Source organism: Nerophis lumbriciformis, linkage group LG19 (assembly GCF_033978685.3).
Source record: "Nerophis lumbriciformis linkage group LG19, RoL_Nlum_v2.1, whole genome shotgun sequence".
NCBI lineage: Eukaryota > Metazoa > Chordata > Actinopteri > Syngnathiformes > Syngnathidae > Nerophis > Nerophis lumbriciformis.
This window is the reverse complement of record NC_084566.2, coordinates 37,876,990-37,893,858: the sequence shown is the minus strand read 5'-3', so window position 1 is coordinate 37,893,858 and position 16,869 is coordinate 37,876,990. Positions and strand designations below refer to the sequence as shown.

The 16,869-nt window shown below is 41.4% G+C and overlaps 1 protein-coding gene across 2 annotated transcripts in view; it reads right to left on the bottom strand.

The window, feature by feature from the left end:
- The window catches only part of LOC133618461 (dynein axonemal heavy chain 8-like), a 245,622-nt gene that overhangs the window by 137,787 nt on the left and 90,966 nt on the right, over positions 1-16,869 (bottom strand). For both annotated transcript variants that reach the window (XM_061978829.2, XM_061978830.2), the window contains 6 exons: positions 15,927-16,029; positions 12,319-12,423; positions 12,042-12,203; positions 7,877-8,101; positions 7,640-7,812; positions 4,263-4,441 (listed from right to left, as the gene is read on the bottom strand). In XM_061978829.2, coding sequence (XP_061834813.1) covers positions 4,263-4,441; positions 7,640-7,812; positions 7,877-8,101; positions 12,042-12,203; positions 12,319-12,423; positions 15,927-16,029 — 947 coding nt within the window. The remainder of the gene's footprint in view (positions 1-4,262; positions 4,442-7,639; positions 7,813-7,876; positions 8,102-12,041; positions 12,204-12,318; positions 12,424-15,926; positions 16,030-16,869) is intronic.

Sequence of the window (16,869 nt, the reverse complement as noted above, 5' to 3'; positions counted from 1 at the left end):
CTGAAATTCAAGTATTATTATATATATATATATATATATATATATATATATATGTCATAATATAGGTTATCCAAAAAATAGTGCTCGATACCGTAGTAGAGCGCAATATATGTATGTGTGGGAAAAAAATCACAAGACTATTTCATCTCTACAGGCCTGTTTCATGAGGGGGGGTACCCTCAATCGTCAGGAGATTTTAATGGGAGCATTCGCATACCATGGTTTATATAGGGCCCAGAGTGGGTGGGTACAGGCTGGCCTAGGGGCGTGGTGATTGGCTCATGTGTTACCTAGGAGGTGTTTCCGTCTATGGCGGCATGTTGTTACAATTTCGCTGCGCTTGTTGAGGGATGACAGGTCTGGACGGTGAATAATAAACAGTTTCTCTTTCAAGCATAGGTTGCATCTTTTATTACCACTATTGTAAGGTGTGCTGGATGCAAGAATTTGCCATGTTATTGAATATTCAACATTATTGTCTTTGAGGTCCCAAATGTGTTTGCTGAGTTCTGTGGTATTTTGCAGGTTTTTGTTCCTGAAAGAAGCCTTGTGATTGTTCCATCTGGTTTTGAATTCACCCTCGGTTAATCCTACATATGTGTCGGATGTGTTAATGTCCTTGCGTATTACCTTAGATTGGTAGACAACTGATGTTTGTAAACACCCCCCGTTGAGGGGGCAATCAGGTTTCTTTCGACAGTTACATGCTTTGTTGGTTTTGGAGTCGCTCTGACTGGGGGTCGACGGCTCATTTGCAATTGTTTTGTTGTGGTTTGAGATGATTTGTCGTATATTGTTCATGCAGCTGTAGCTCAATTTAATGTTGTTCTTGTTGAATACTTTTCTTAGGTTGTTGTCTTTGGGAAAGTGTTTGTCAATCAGATTGAGGAATTTGTGTCCAATGTTCGTTGAGACGTTTTTGCTGTATGGGGGGTTGTACCAGATGATGTCGTTTCGTTTTCTGTTCTTTTTTGGCTGGTTTCCTGGCGTGGGTTCATAGGTGAGGGTGAAATTGTATCCGCTTTCATCAAGGGCTTTTTGGTACGGGGGGGTTGCTTGGTCAAATTCAGCTTTGCTAGATGACAGCATCGATAGCCTTTTATTGATTCCGGTAGGTATTCTTTTCGTGGTGGTGGGTGGGTGGTTGCTGACCAAGCAACCCCCCCGTACCAAAAAGCCCTTGATGAAAGCGGATACAATTTCACCCTCACCTATGAACCCATGCCAGGAAACCAGCCAAAAAAGAACAGAAAACGAAACGACATCATCTGGTACAACCCCCCATACAGCAAAAACGTCTCAACGAACATTGGACACAAATTCCTCAATCTGATTGACAAACACTTTCCCAAAGACAACAACCTAAGAAAAGTATTCAACAAGAACAACATTAAATTGAGCTACAGCTGCATGAACAATATACGACAAATCATCTCAAACCACAACAAAACAATTGCAAATGAGCCGTCGACCCCCAGTCAGAGCGACTCCAAAACCAACAAAGCATGTAACTGTCGAAAGAAACCTGATTGCCCCCTCAACGGGGGGTGTTTACAAACATCAGTTGTCTACCAATCTAAGGTAATACGCAAGGACATTAACACATCCGACACATATGTAGGATTAACCGAGGGTGAATTCAAAACCAGATGGAACAATCACAAGGCTTCTTTCAGGAACAAAAACCTGCGAAATACCACAGAACTCAGCAAACACATTTGGGACCTCAAAGACAATAATGTTGAATATTCAATAACATGGCAAATTCTTGCATCCAGCACACCTTACAATAGTGGTAATAAAAGATGCAACCTATGCTTGAAAGAGAAACTGTTTATTATTTACCGTCCAGACCTGTCATCCCTCAACAAGCGCAGCGAAATTGTAACAACATGCCGCCATAGACGGAAACACCTCCTAGGTAACACATGAGCCAATCACCATGCCCCTAGGCCAGCCTGTACCCACCCACTCTGTGCCCTATATAAACCATGGTATGCGAATGCTCCCATTAAAATCTCCTGACGATTGAGGGTACCCCCCCTCATGAAACAGGCCTGTAGAGATGAAATAGTCTTGTGATTTTTTTCCCACACATATATATATATATATATATATATATATATATATATATATATATATATATATATATATATATATATATATATATATATATATATATGAATGAAATACTTGACTTGGTGAATTCTAGCTGTAAATATACTACTCCCCTTTTAGCCACGCCCCCAACCACGCCCCAGTCCCACCCCGACCACGCCCACACCCACCCCCTCCCCCCACCGCCCGAAATCGGAGTTCTCAAGGTTGGCAAGTATGGTCCCGAGCGATATCCGCAAAAAAACAAGTCTCACATAATATCAGCTTGCATTTAACATTTCCGATATAAGCTGCGATACAAGCAGCCCTGCAACGTGTCTACTTCTGCAAAGCAGAACAACCAGTTAACATCTAAATGTCTTCCAATAAGCGCACAAAGTTGGTAATTTATTGTGCTTTAGTCAATTTATTTACAAAAAGTAAACATGGTAGGCTCTAGGCTACTCGGAGCTTACAGTAACACAACAGCTAAGCACACAATAGCGCACATGCTAGACATGCGTAATAAGTTTCCTTAATTGAACAATATTGCAGTCTAAAATAGAACGTTTGGAAATATAAAGTATCAAATAATCATAGTTCACATACAAAGTCTCCACTGCAGAATACTTTAGAAAGTATCCATCATACTTGCCAACCTTGAGACCTCCGATTTCGGGAGGTGAGAGGTGGGGCGTGGTTGGGGGCGTGGTTAAGATATATATATATATATATATATATATATATAATTATATATATATATATATATATATATATATATATATATATATATATATATATATATATATATATATATATATATATAAAATACTTGACTTTCAGTGAATTCTAGCTATATATATATATATTTTTTTTTTTTATTACATATATATATATATATATATATATAAAGAAATACTTGAATTTCAGTGTTCATTTATTTACACATATACACACACAACACTCATCTACTCATTGTTGAGTTAAGGGTTGAATTGGCCATCCTTGTTCTATTCTCTGTCACTATTTCAGAACACACACATTATACAAATATACATTATAAAATCAATAAGAAAACGGGAGCTCTAATTTGGGAGTCTGAATTAGGATCAGAAGTTCCTATATAAACATTGCGCACTCACGTCGCCTTTTTGTATTGATTACTGCAGCTGTGCACTGGATTCATTCACAAATACAAACTACAACTCACAAACACTTTAGAGTTAGGCTCCACCATCAGAATGTGTACTTAAACTTATAAAGATCACATGGATATTATTCAGTGAGTTGATTCACCAAAACTAACCTGTTATACAGGAGGAAAAAGCACACAGGACGTTTCAATTGTTCACAGACTGGTCGCTCTCATCAGAATGACAAGACACTTCCGGTCTGCAGGTGATAGCATTCAATTGGGAAGAAACGCCCTACTGCCCCCTACTGACCAATGTGAATACTGATAAATGTGGAATGACAGCTCCAAAAACAAATTCAAACCACAAAATAAAATAAATAAATCAACACAAAAATGTGACACATTATGGGTGGGTCACATATGCATGTACAGTAGATGGCAGTATTGTCCTGTTTAAAAGTGTCACAACATTGCTGTTTACAGCAATGTTGTGAACAGGCTGTCAACACGTCACTCAGGTCCACATGGAGCTGGAGAGGGCGTGGCCTCCAGCTCCGCCTGAATTTCGGGAGAAAATTTGTCCCGGGAGGTTTTCGGGAGAGGCGCTGAATTTCGGGAGTCTCCCGGAAAATCCGGGAGGGTTGGCAAGTATGGTATCCATTAACAAACACGTCCACATCATTCAACTTACTGCGTCATGAAGTTAACGTCAAGAATTATTGTGTCACTAAAAATCTAAATACCACTCCACTTCCATTTAAAGACTGCATACGTCCATTCCAGACTGTTAATAATAAATATATTAGTACTTTTCATACCTACCATTGTTTTCTGGCTAATTTCACTTGATCAAACCTTTTCTCACATTCTACTATACAAAATAATACAAGTGTGTATGATTCCTGTTGATATTGTATCAGATTAATAACAATAGTTAAGGCTCCAACATTCGAATCGTATCGGTAGGGAAATTATTGGGACACACCGAACAACAATGTGCCACAAAAATCAAAACAATACTTTAAAACACCTTTGTAAATCCTGCCAAGTCCCCTGAAGTCCATTTGGTCAGAGCAGTTGAAGACCACCACGTACTTCCCCAGGCAGCGACCCATGTCCTTCGTGGTTTCGGTCTTTCCAGTACCGGCTGGCCCAGCGGGGGCTCCTCCCATGCTCATGCCCAGGGCCTGGGACAGTGTAATGTAGCACCTGTGCATAGTGTATAGCACAATAATACTTAGCAACAAAATGATGTTTGTAAAGACTGGGACTGTCAACATTGGGCACGTTAACGCAGGCAAATAATCACAAAAACATATTGCATTAAAATGTATAAACGCATATTCATCACACAAATAATTTTAACCGAATATGCTTAAAGGGGACCTAGGATAAATGTAGTCTTTTCTGAATGGAGCTGAGATAGGCTCCAGCACCCCCCGCGATCCCAAAGGGGACAAGCGGTAGAAAATGGATGGATGGATTTACATTGTAGATTGTCACTGAAGGCATCAAAACCATGACACTTGTGAAGTTAAAACCATTTCAGGTGACTACCTCTTGAAGCTCATCGAGAGAATGCCAAGAGTGTGCAAAGCAGTAAAGGGTGGCTATTTTTAAGAAACTAGAACATAAAAAATGTTTTCAGTTATTTCACATTTTTTTGTTAAGTACATAACCACATATGTTCATTCATAGTTTTGATGCCTTTTCCAACTGAAAAGCTTCAAAAATGTGTCTCCTCAGTTCCCAAACATTTACTGAGTGTTGTTAAAAGGAAAGGCCATGTAACACAGTGGTAAAAATGCCCCTGTGCCAACTTTTTTGCAATGTGTTGCTGCCATTAAATTCTAAGTTAATGTATATTTGCAAAAATATATATGTTTCTCAGTTCAAACGTTAAATATCTTGTCTTTGCAGTCTATTCAATTGAATATAAGTTGAGAAGGATTTGCAAATCATTGTATTCTGTTTTTTATTTACGAATTACACAACGTGCCAACTTCACTGGTTTTGGATTTTGTATTAATATTGTTCCCCTCAGGGAAAACTGGGCAAAACACAGCACACTGACAAAGCTTAACCTATTTTTACTATAACAATTTACAAGGTTAATATAGTTCACTTCTCTTTCTCCTCCTCTATTTACATACCTGCCAACTTTTTAAATCAGAAAAACCTAGTAGCCAGGGTCCAAGGGCTGCAGGCCCCGGTAGGTCCAGGACAAAGTCCTGGTGGGGGGTTCAGGGCCCCCCGACGCAAAATGATTGATTGCATTTAGACAGGTTAAAATGTTGCTAAAACCATCACTTTTCTATCAGTCACAGTGACTTTTCAAAACAAAAATATTACAGCAAAAATCATATGGGTTGATTGACATGTTTATTCTGTAAGCTAACTTCAATAGTTTGAAATTATTTTGACAGTTAATGCCAGTTATCCTGTCAACCTTTCACAAGACTTCAATTTGTTAATTGAAAGTATAAACACTTTTTACAGTAAACAAATGGTAAAACAGTACTAAACAATTCCATTAAAAAAAAAATTGGTGTCATTATTAACTTTCTGTCCAAGCTTGTATAATCTACTGCCTTGTTCAATTGTATAAAATATTCTGTGCCTAAAATTCACATTTCTATCACAATTATCATACTGTAAACATGGTAAGCTAACTTCATTAAAATTAATAGTCCTGTCAATAGCATGGAATTACAATTCAAATGTAGTTTTTTTGTAAGCCTTTCAAAAGAATTCAAAATATGAAAAATTAATGAAAATTAATTTAAGCCATCAGACACTTGAAAAGTGGCACATCACATCTCTAATGTAATCATTTGAACTTTTCAACAGAAATAGCACTGCAAAAATATTAAGGACATACTTCTGTATTTTGGTAGTTATGCTGTCAACATTTAACAAGATTTCTTCAACTTGGACTTGAAAGCATAAATAGTATAAACACTTTTAACAGTATGTCGTGCTGTGAAATACAGCCGACAGGATTGCGCACCAAACACGAAGCAAGGCCAAAGCGCATGCATGGTGCAGGAGAACAAAGGACTTCTTTCATTTAAGGTTTGTGATAAACCATCAAACTCATTCGTTAAAAGGACTCTATAGTAATATAAAGCGAATTTTTCTGGACATTATCATGCAAGAAAAGTTTATTTTTGGGACCGCGATCACCGCGTAATGATTTTTAAAGGTTGCATTACAAACATTTAACTGTCCCATGTGATCAGCCAGTGCGATTGGAAATCCATGCTCAATTATTGCCTACGTAAATAAAACTTCGGCATTTATCACATCCAAAGAATCTGTTTGGGCGACGAAAAACGTTGAAAGTTTTCCACTTGTATCGCTAGCAACGGCATTAGACTTGTGTTTTTTTGTCCCAACGTGGTCTTTTACATCGCTAATTCCTCCGTGTCCGATCGAAAAATCTTGTCTGCACAAGGTGCAATTCGCGTAGTTTTCACCCTTTTTTTTTTTTTAATTAATGAAAAACCGTATTTTTTATCACTGCAACCGTAACCCGGAATAGGTTGATGAAAACCGTACGAATTACGGGAAAACCGGAGTAGTTGGCAGGTATGTATTTATCTGCTTTCTTTTGTAATTCAAGTTTTCATTACATGTATTGTTGCATTTGAAACAAATGAGGTAATTATTCTTCTTCTTCACTATCAATAGATATTTATATTGATGTTTTTAATTGTTCCATTTATGGTGCAATAATGTTCACAGTCATTTCTGTGAACATAGTGGTGTCCTGCTGGCCCCACTATGGACTGGACTCTTACTATTATGTTGGATCCACTATGGACTGGACTCTCACAATATTATGTCAGACCCACTCGACATCCATTGCATTCGGTCTCCCCTAGAGGGGGGGGGGGTTACCCACATATGCGGTCCTCTCCAAGGTTTCTCATAGTCATTCACATCGACGTCCCACTGGGGTGAGTTTTTCCTTGCCCTTATGTGGGCTCTGTACCGAGGATGTCGTTGTGGCTTGTGCAGCCCTTTGAGACACTTGTGATTTAGGGCTATATAAATAAACATTGATTGATATTACTATCTATTCACTAACTGGCTCTTTGAAACCATTTTTCGTATCATATTTATGCATATCGTATTTGCTGATGTTGTTCTGTTGTTGTTTTTGTTGTCTCTCCGTCTTATCCACTTCCTATCCCTGCAATTTCCCCCTCAGTCTTCCTTTTTTTGTTTTTTTCTACCCCATCTGGCTCTGATCTAATTTGCAAGGACAATAAAAGCCTATTCTATTGTATTTTATTTTCTAAGTACACAAAGTGCTGATAGAGGTTAAAATATAAACAATGGCCATCCCTATTTCTAAAGCTTTGCAGGTGTCCCTGATGTTGTGGTCAGTGAGTGTCTTGCCTGTCAGTGAGCGGGGTGATGACCAAGCGGTCAGTACAGCCCAGGAACTCGTTCTGATAAACGAAGTCAACGTTGGTGATGGACACAATGATTTTGTCTATACCATCATTGTAGTAAAACCTGCTCTGCTTTAACCATTCAAAGTCACTGGTGGATTTCACCGACTTTGCCACCTAAGGAGAAAAGCAGAACACCGCCGTCAGCGTGTTATTAAAAAGCAGACGGAATGAGCCCTACCAGTTCTTCAAAGATGTCGCTCTGGTGCACGTGGATGGTGACGAGGGTCTCGTACTTGACCCTGTCAAACTTGGTCAAATCGTAGGTGGTTTGCTTGATGAGAGTCCTCAGGAGATTTAGCATCTTCTTCTTGGTGAACACCATGACCTCCTTGCTAAATTCAGCATTCTCCAGGGCCTCCTCTGAATCCCTTGTCCAGAGCATTTGAATTCCCAGCAGGCCCACCTAAGGCAGGAAGTAGGCGGGGACGCGTCAATAAAAGGTAAACATATAACGTAATTTTCGGACTATAAGTCGCAGTTTTTTTTCATAGTTTGGCCGGGGGTGCGACTTATACTCAGGAGCAGAGGTGGGTAGTAACGCGCTACATTTACTCCGTTACATCTACTTGAGTAACTTTTGGGATAAATTGTACTTCTAAGAGTAGTTTTAATGCAACATACTTTTACTTTTACTTAAGTATATTTATAGAGAAGGAACGCTACTTTTACTCCGCTACTTTTATCTACATTCAGCTCGCTACTCGCTACTAATTTTTATCGATCTGTTAATGCACGCTTTGTTTGTTTTGGTCTGTCAGACAGACCTTCAAAGTGCCTGCCTTACTGGTGACGTTTCACTTCGTTCCACCAATCAGATGCAGTCACTGGTGACGTTGGACCAATCAAACAGAGCCAGGCGGTCACATGACCTGACTTAAACAAGTTGAAAAACTTATTGGGGTGTTACCATTTAGTGGTCAATTGTACGGAATGTGTACTGTACTGTGCAATCTACTAATAAAAGTTCCAATCAATCAATCAAAAGTGTGAAGGAAAAAAGATACTTGTTTTATTTCAACCGTAGCGTCAAAAGCCTCAATACTGACCGCACATGAGGACGTTCCTGTCTTCACAATAAAAGTGCCGCGCCATCGCGCCTGCGCTTTCAAAACAAGAGTCTCCGAAAGCCAGCGCAAACAAGCTAGCAAGCTACGGAGTTTGACACCAATATATTTCTTGTAAAGTGTATAAAAACGAATATGGAAGCTGGACAAATAGGATGCCAAAAACCCACCGCTTTCATGTGGTATTAGACAGAAAGGAGGAACTTTTCTTCTCCTCCATTTGAAAACGTGGACGTTATCATCACTACTGTCTGATTACAATCAACGCAAGTCATCAGAATCAGGTAATACACCAACTTATATTCTAGTCTTCATTAAAGAAAGGAATCTATATGTTAAACATGCATGTATATTCATTAAAACACCTTTAACATGTAAACAAAAACAGCAAAATAAATACTTATAAATTATATACTGTATATATCAATGTATATGTATGTATGTATGTATATATATATATATATATATATATATATATATATATATATATATATATATATGTATGTATATATATATATATATGTATGATATGAGTGTGTATGTTACTCATCAGTTACTCAGTACTTGAGTAGTTTTTTCACAACATACTTTTTACTTTTACTCAAGTAAATATTTGGGTGACTACTCCTTACTTTTACTTGAGTAATAAATCTCTAAAGTAACAGTACTCTTACTTGAGTACAATTTCTGGCTACTCTACCCACCTCTGCACAGGAGCGACTTATGTGTGAAATTATTAACACATTACCGTAAAATATCAAATAATATTATTTAGCTCATTCATGTAAGAGACTCGACCAGGGGTCGGCAACCCGCGGCTACGGAGCCGCATGCGGCTCTTTGATCACTCTGATGCGGCTCAGCAGCTTACTTGCCGACCCTTCGATTTTCCCGGGAGACTCCCGGATTTCAATGCCTCTCGCAGAAAACTCCCGGGAATAATAATCTCCGATTTTCACCCTTAAAGTTATAATAAGGGCGTGCCATGATGGTATAGCATTTGGTGCCCTCTAAAATCTGTATTAACAGCAAGCCAGTCCAACCCCTTGTTATGCAGTATGCATCTTCTGCTTGCACACATACGTGACAGCAAGGCATACTTTGTCAACAGCCACACAGGTTACACTGACGGTGGTCATATAAAACAACTTTAACACTCTTACTAATAATGCACCACACTTTGAACCAAAACCAAACAAGAATGACAAACACATTTCGGGAGAACATCTGCACAACATAAACACAACAGAATAAATACCCAGAATCCCATGCAGCCCTGACTCTTCCGGGTTACATTATACACCCCTGCTACCACCAAACCCCGCCCCCACCCCAACCCTGCTCCCTCACACATCAACCCTACCCCCCCCCACCTGTGTGCGTCGGTTGAGGTGGGCGGGGTTTGGTAGCGGGGGTGTATAATGTAGCCCGGAAGCGTTAGGGCTGCATGGGATTCTGGGTATTTGTCCTGTTGTGTTTATGTTGTGTTACGGTGCAGATGTTCTCCCGAAATGTGTTTGTCATTCTTGTTTGGTGTGGGTTCACAGTGTGGCGCATTATTAGTAAGAGTGTTAAAGTTGTTTTTTTTTTATACCGCCACCGTCAGTGTAACCTGTGTGGTTGTTGACCAAGTATGCCTTGCTGTCACCTACGTGTGCAAGCTGAAGCCCCATACAACGTGTGGCTGATCGGGCACGCTGATTGTAGTGGGTGTTAATTGCTGTACCATCACGGCACGCATGACGCTGACAAGCGCCATTCATATAAAACCTGCGTGTCGCACCAGCATTCAAGTTCCATATTAAAAGGTATGGGCAGCGTGTCTGAGACCCCTAGTTTCAGTGGTTTATATATAGCACAAAGCAAAAAAATATATACTTTTTATGCAGTGTTATTTCATTTTAAATTTCAAAAAATTTTTGTGGCTCCCATTGTTATCTTTAATTTGTGAAACTGGTCAAAATGGCTCTTTGACTGTTAAAGGTTGCCGACCCCTGGACTAGACGTATAAGATTTCATGGGATTTAGCGATTAGGAGTGACAGATTGTTTGGTAAACGTATAGCATGTTCTATATGTTATAGTTATTTGAATGACTCTTACCATAATATGTTACGTTAACATACCAGTTGGTTATTTATGCCTCATATAACGTACACTTATTCAGCCTGTTGTTCACTATTCTTGATTTATTTAAAATTGCCTTTCAAATGTCTATTCTTGCTGTTGGCTTTTATCAAATACATTTCCCCAAAAAATGCGACTTATGTTTTTTTTCCTTCTTTGTTATGCATTTTCAGCAGGTGCGACTTATACTCCGGTACGACTTATACCGTATTTTCCGCACTATAAGGCGCACCTAAAAACCACAAATTTTCTCAAAAGCTGACAGTGCGCCTTATAACCCGGTGCGCTTTATATATGGATAAATATTAAGATTCATTTTCATAAAGTTTCGGTCTCGCAACTTCGGTAAACAGCCGCCATCTTTTTTCCCGGTAGAACAGGAAGCGCTTCTTCTTCTACGCAAGCAACCGCCAAGGTAAGCACCCGCCCCCATAGAACAGGAAGCGCTTCTTCTTCTACTGTAAGCAACCACCCACCCGCGTAGAAGAAGAAAAAGCGCGCGGATATACCGTACGTTTCATTTCCTTTGTGTGTTTACATCTGTAAAGACCACAAAATGGCTCCTACCAAGTGACAGGGATCCGGTTCATGAAAAGACGCAATCTCTCCATCCGCACACGGATTACTATTTCACAGCAACTGATATTCCTGTGAACCGCACTGTGGATACAACGGGAGCACGTACGGTGAATATTCGCACCACAGGGAATGAGAAGTCATCCTTCACTGTGGTTCTAGCTTGCCATGCTAATGGCCAGAAACTTCCACCCATGGTGATATTCAAAAGGAAGACCTTGCCAAAAGAGACCTTTCCAGCCGGCGTCATCATAAAAGCTAACTCGAAGGGATGGATGAAGAAAAGATGAGCGAGTGGTTAAGGTAAGTTTAAGTTTACGCGAAGAGGCCAGGTGGCTTTTTTCAGCAGCTCCGTCCATGTTGATATACGATTCCATGACTGTTTTTTTGACATTCCTTTAGCGCAGTTAGATGCGGCTTACAACACGGGGCGGCTTATGGGTGGACAAAGTTTTGAAATATGCCGTTCATTGAAGGCGCGGCTTATAACCCAGGGCGCCTTATGGTGCGGAAAATACGGTACTCCGAAAAATACGGTAAGCTAAATGGCCATAACATTAGGTCCAAACTATTATACCTGGGCTTGGAACTTGTCGAGAAAAGGTATAAGCTCAAACTCCTCATCATTGATCATGTCCTCAGCAGCTTTAATGACAGTGTGGAGAGAAGACTGCTGCTCCACCAGCAACTTCCCAAGCCAGAGCTCCACTGCACCCTGAGCCATGACCGGTTTGTCCAGCTAGAAGCACAAACACACACTTCAGGGTCCTATGCCACATGTTAATTCCTTACATTAATATCATCTGGAGAAATAACTCCTTTGACAACCATTTGTTATCAACTCCATGACGCACCATCAGTTTCTCTCCCTCCTGGGAAATAACAGCAATAATCTTGTCGTACTCTTTGATGTCGAACTCAACCTCGTTCACGTTGTCAAACACTCCCAGAAGATGTGGCTGCGGGGGACAACAAAATGACCACAAATTGTGTTTCACGAACATTGTTTAAAATTCAAGCATGTACAAAATACAAAAGTACCACTGTTGTTGTACATTCACATTTCATTGGATTGTTGTTCTTTTCCGGTTAAAGTTTGCCCCCGTTTCCATATACTATCTTGATTAAATTACCGCCTAAGATTGCCATTTTCATTCCACGTAATGGAGAGTCAGCTTCAAACAGGTCTCCTACCTCCAGTTTGATTGACAAACTCAGGTATTTAAACACACATCGCAATATGTTCATCCATCCATTAATCCATCCATCCATCTTCCTCCATTTATCCGAGGTCGAGTCACGGGGGCAGCAGCCTAAGCAGGGAAGCCCAGACTTCCCTCTCCCCAGCCACTTCGTCCAGCTCCTCCCGAGAGATCCCGAGGCGTTCCCAGGCCAGCCGGGAGACATAGTCTTCCCAACGTGTCCTGGGTCTTCCCCGTGGCCTCCTACCGGTTGGACGTGCCCTAAACACCTCCCTAGGGAGGCGTTCGGGTGGCATCCTGACCAGATGCCCGAACCACCTCATCTGGCTCCTCTCCATGTGGAGGAGCAGCGGCTTTACTTTGAGCTCCCCCCGGATGGCAGAGCTTCTCACCCTATCTCTAAGGGAGAGCCCCGCCACCCGGCGGAGGAAACTCATTTCGGCCGCCTGTACCCGTGATCTTGTCCTTTCGGTCATAACCCAAAGCTCATGACCATAGGTGAGGATGGGAACGTAGATCGACCGGTAAATTGAGAGCTTTGCCTTCCGGCTCAGCTCCTTCTTCACCACAACGGATCGATACAGCGTCCGCATTACTGAAGATGCCGCACCGAACCGCCTGTCTATCTCACGATCCACTTTTCCCTCACTCGTGAACAAGACTCCTAGGTACTTGAACTCCTCCACTTGGGACAGGGTCTCCTCCCCAACCCGGAGATGGCACTCCACCCTTTTCCGGGCGAGAACCATGGACTCGGACTTGGAGGTGCTGATTCTCATCCCAGTCACTTCACACTCGGTTGCGAACCGATCCAGTGAGAGCTGAAGATCCTGGCCAGATGAAGCCATCAGGACCACATCATCTGCAAAAAGCAGAGACCTAATCCTGCAGCCACCAAACCGGATCCCCTCAACGCCCTGACTGCGCCTAGAAATTCTGTCCATAAAAGTTATGAACAGAATCGGTGACAAAGGGCAGCCTTGGCGGAGTCCAACCCTCACTGGAAACGTGTCCGACTTACTGCCGGCAATGCGGACCAAGCTATGACACTGATCACACAGAGAGCGAACTGCCACAATCAGACAGTCCGATACCCCATACTCTCTGAGCACTCCCCACAGGACCTCCCGAGGGACACGGTCAAATGCCTTCTCTAAGTCCACAAAGCACATGTAGACTGGTTGGGCAAACTCCCATGCACCCTCAAGGACCCTGCCGAGAGTATAGAGCTGGTCCACAGTTCCACGACCAGGACGAAAACCACACTGTTCCTCCTGAATCCGAGGTTCGACTGTTCAGTCCTAGTTAAATTTTTCTCTGTTTTTTGTGTTATGTTTAATCAAGGATATGTTTATTTTGTCTGCAGAATATGTCGTAGGCCAATAATTAAGCAAAATGCCTCTTATGATAGTGTAAGACGTGACGGTCTAAGGCAGGGGTCGGGAACCTTTTTGGCTGAGAGAGTCATGAAAGCCAAATATTTTAAAATGTATTTCCGTGAGAGCCATATAATATTTTTTTTAACACTGAATACAACTAAATGCGTGCATTTTTAAGTAAGACCAACATTTTTAGAGTATAATAAGTCTCTCATTCTTTTTAATAACATTGTTATTCTGAAGCTAACCAATAATAAATGAAATACTTCTTACCATTAATGCGACTTCTTGAACAGGTGCGGTAGAAAACGGATGGATGGATTAAAACGCATGAGAATGTTTTATATTTTGAACGTCATTTTTAACACTGTGATTACCTGTGGAATTATTCAGTACTTATCCTGTTAAATAATGTCAGCTAAGATTTATCTGAGAGCCAGATGCAGTCATCAAAAGAGCCACAGGTTCCCTACCCCTGGTCTAAGGCTATTTTGGTTTCCCTGTCCAAACCTTAAAGGGGAACATTATCACCAGACCTATGTAAGCGTCAATATATACCTTGATGTTGCAGAAAAAAGACCATATTTTTTTTTAACCGATTTCCCAACTCTAAATGGGTGAATTTTGGCGAATTAAACGCCTTTCTATTATTCGCTCTCGGAGCGATGACGTCACAACATGACGTCACATCAGGAAGCAATCCGCCATTTTCTCAAACACCGAGTCAAATCAGCTCTGTTATTTTCCGTTTTTTCGACTGTTTTCCGTACCTTGGAGACATCATGCCTCGTCGGTGTGTTGTCGGAGGGTGTAACAACACGAACAGGGACGGATTCAAGTTGCACCAGTGGCCCAAAGATGCCAAAGTGGCAAGAAATTGGACGTTTGTTCCGCACACTTTACCGACGAAAGCTATGCTACGACAGAGATGGCAAGAATGTGTGGATATCCTGCGACACTCAAAGCAGATGCATTTCCAACGATAAAGTCAAAGAAATCTGCCGCCAGACCCCCATTGAATCTGCCGGAGTGTGTGAGCAATTCAGGGACAAAGGACCTCGGTAGCGCGGCAAGCAATGGCGGCAGTTTGTTCCCGCAGACGAGCGAGCTAAACCCCCCTGGATGTCTTGGCTCACACCGTCCCAAGATGATCAAGAGAAGAATATCGACCCTAGCTTCCCTGGCCTGCTGACATGAGGGTATGTCTACAGAATATATTAATTGATGAAAACTGGGCTGTCTGCACTCTCAAAGTGCATGTTGTTGCCAAATGTATTTCATATGCTGTAAACCTAGTTCATAGTTGTTAGTTTCCTTTAATGCCAAACAAACACATACCAATCGTTGGTTAGAAGGCGGTCGCCGAATTCGTCCTCGCTTTCTCTCGTGTCGCTGGCTGTTGTGTCGTTTTCGTCGTTTTCGCTTGCATACGGTTCAAGCCGATATGGCTCAATCGCTTCAGTTTCTTCTTCAATTTCGTTTTCGCTACCTGCCTCCACACTACAACCATCCGTTTCAATACATGCGTAATCTGTTGAATCGCTTAAGCCGCTGAAATCCGAGTCTGAATCCGAGCTAATGTCGCTATAGCTTGCAGTTCTTTCTGCCATGTTTGTTTGTGTTGGCTTCACTATGTGACGTCACAGGAAAATGGACGGGTGGTTAAAATCAGGCACTTTGAAGCTTTTTTTTAGGGATATTGCGTGATGGGTAAAAAATTTTAAAAACTTCGAAAAATATAATAAGCCACTGGGAACTGATTTTTAATGGTTTTAACAATTCTGAAATTGTGATAATGTTCCCCTTTAATGAAAGAAAAACATTTACAAGTCATTAAGGGTAGAACAAAATAGCATTTTTATCACAAGTGAATGTGCTCACCTGAATTGTGTGTGGATCGCTGGCTTGCCCGAGGATTTCCAAGAGGGAAGGATCGGACACGAAGAAGAATCGTGGGAACAGGAGACGTTTTTTCTCGAGGTACCTGTTGGGGGAAAATATTTTTTAGATCATTACATGCAGTGAGTTGCTGTTCTTCTCCAATCATGTAGGTGGCAGAAACCCTCATTCCCGTATTTTCCGCACTATAAGGCGCACCTAAAAACCACAAATTTTCTCAAAAGCTGACAGTGCGCCTTATAACCCGGTGCGCTTTATATATGGATAAATATTAAGATTCATTTTCATAAAGTTTCGGTCTCGTAACTACGGTAAACAGCCGCCATCTTTTTTCCCGGTAGAACAGGAAGCGCTTCTTCTTCTACGCAAGCAACCGCCAAGGTAAGCACCCGCCCCCATAGAACAGGAAGCGCTTCTTCTTCTACTGTAAGCAACCACCCGCCCGCGTAGAAGAAGAAAAAGCGCGCGGATATTACCGTACTTCATTTCCTTTGTGTGTTTACATCTGTAAAGACCACAAAATGGCTCCTACTCAACGACAGGGATCCGGTTCATGAAAAGACGCAATCTCTCCATCCGCACACGGATTACTATTTCACAGCAACTGATATTCCTGTGAACCGCACTGTGGATACAACGGGAGCACGTACGGTGAATATTCGCACCACAGGGAATGAGAAGTCATCCTTCACTGTGGTTCTAGCTTGCCATGCTAATGGCCAGAAACTTCCACCCATGGTGATATTCAAAAGGAAGACCTTGCCAAAAGAGACCTTTCCAGCCGGCGTCATCATAGCTAACTCGAAGGGATGGATGAAGAAAAGATGAGCGAGTGGTTAAGGTAAGTTTAAGTTTACGCGAAGAGGCCGGGTGGCTTTTTTCACGCAGCTTCGTCCATGTTGATATACGATTCCATGCGCGCCCA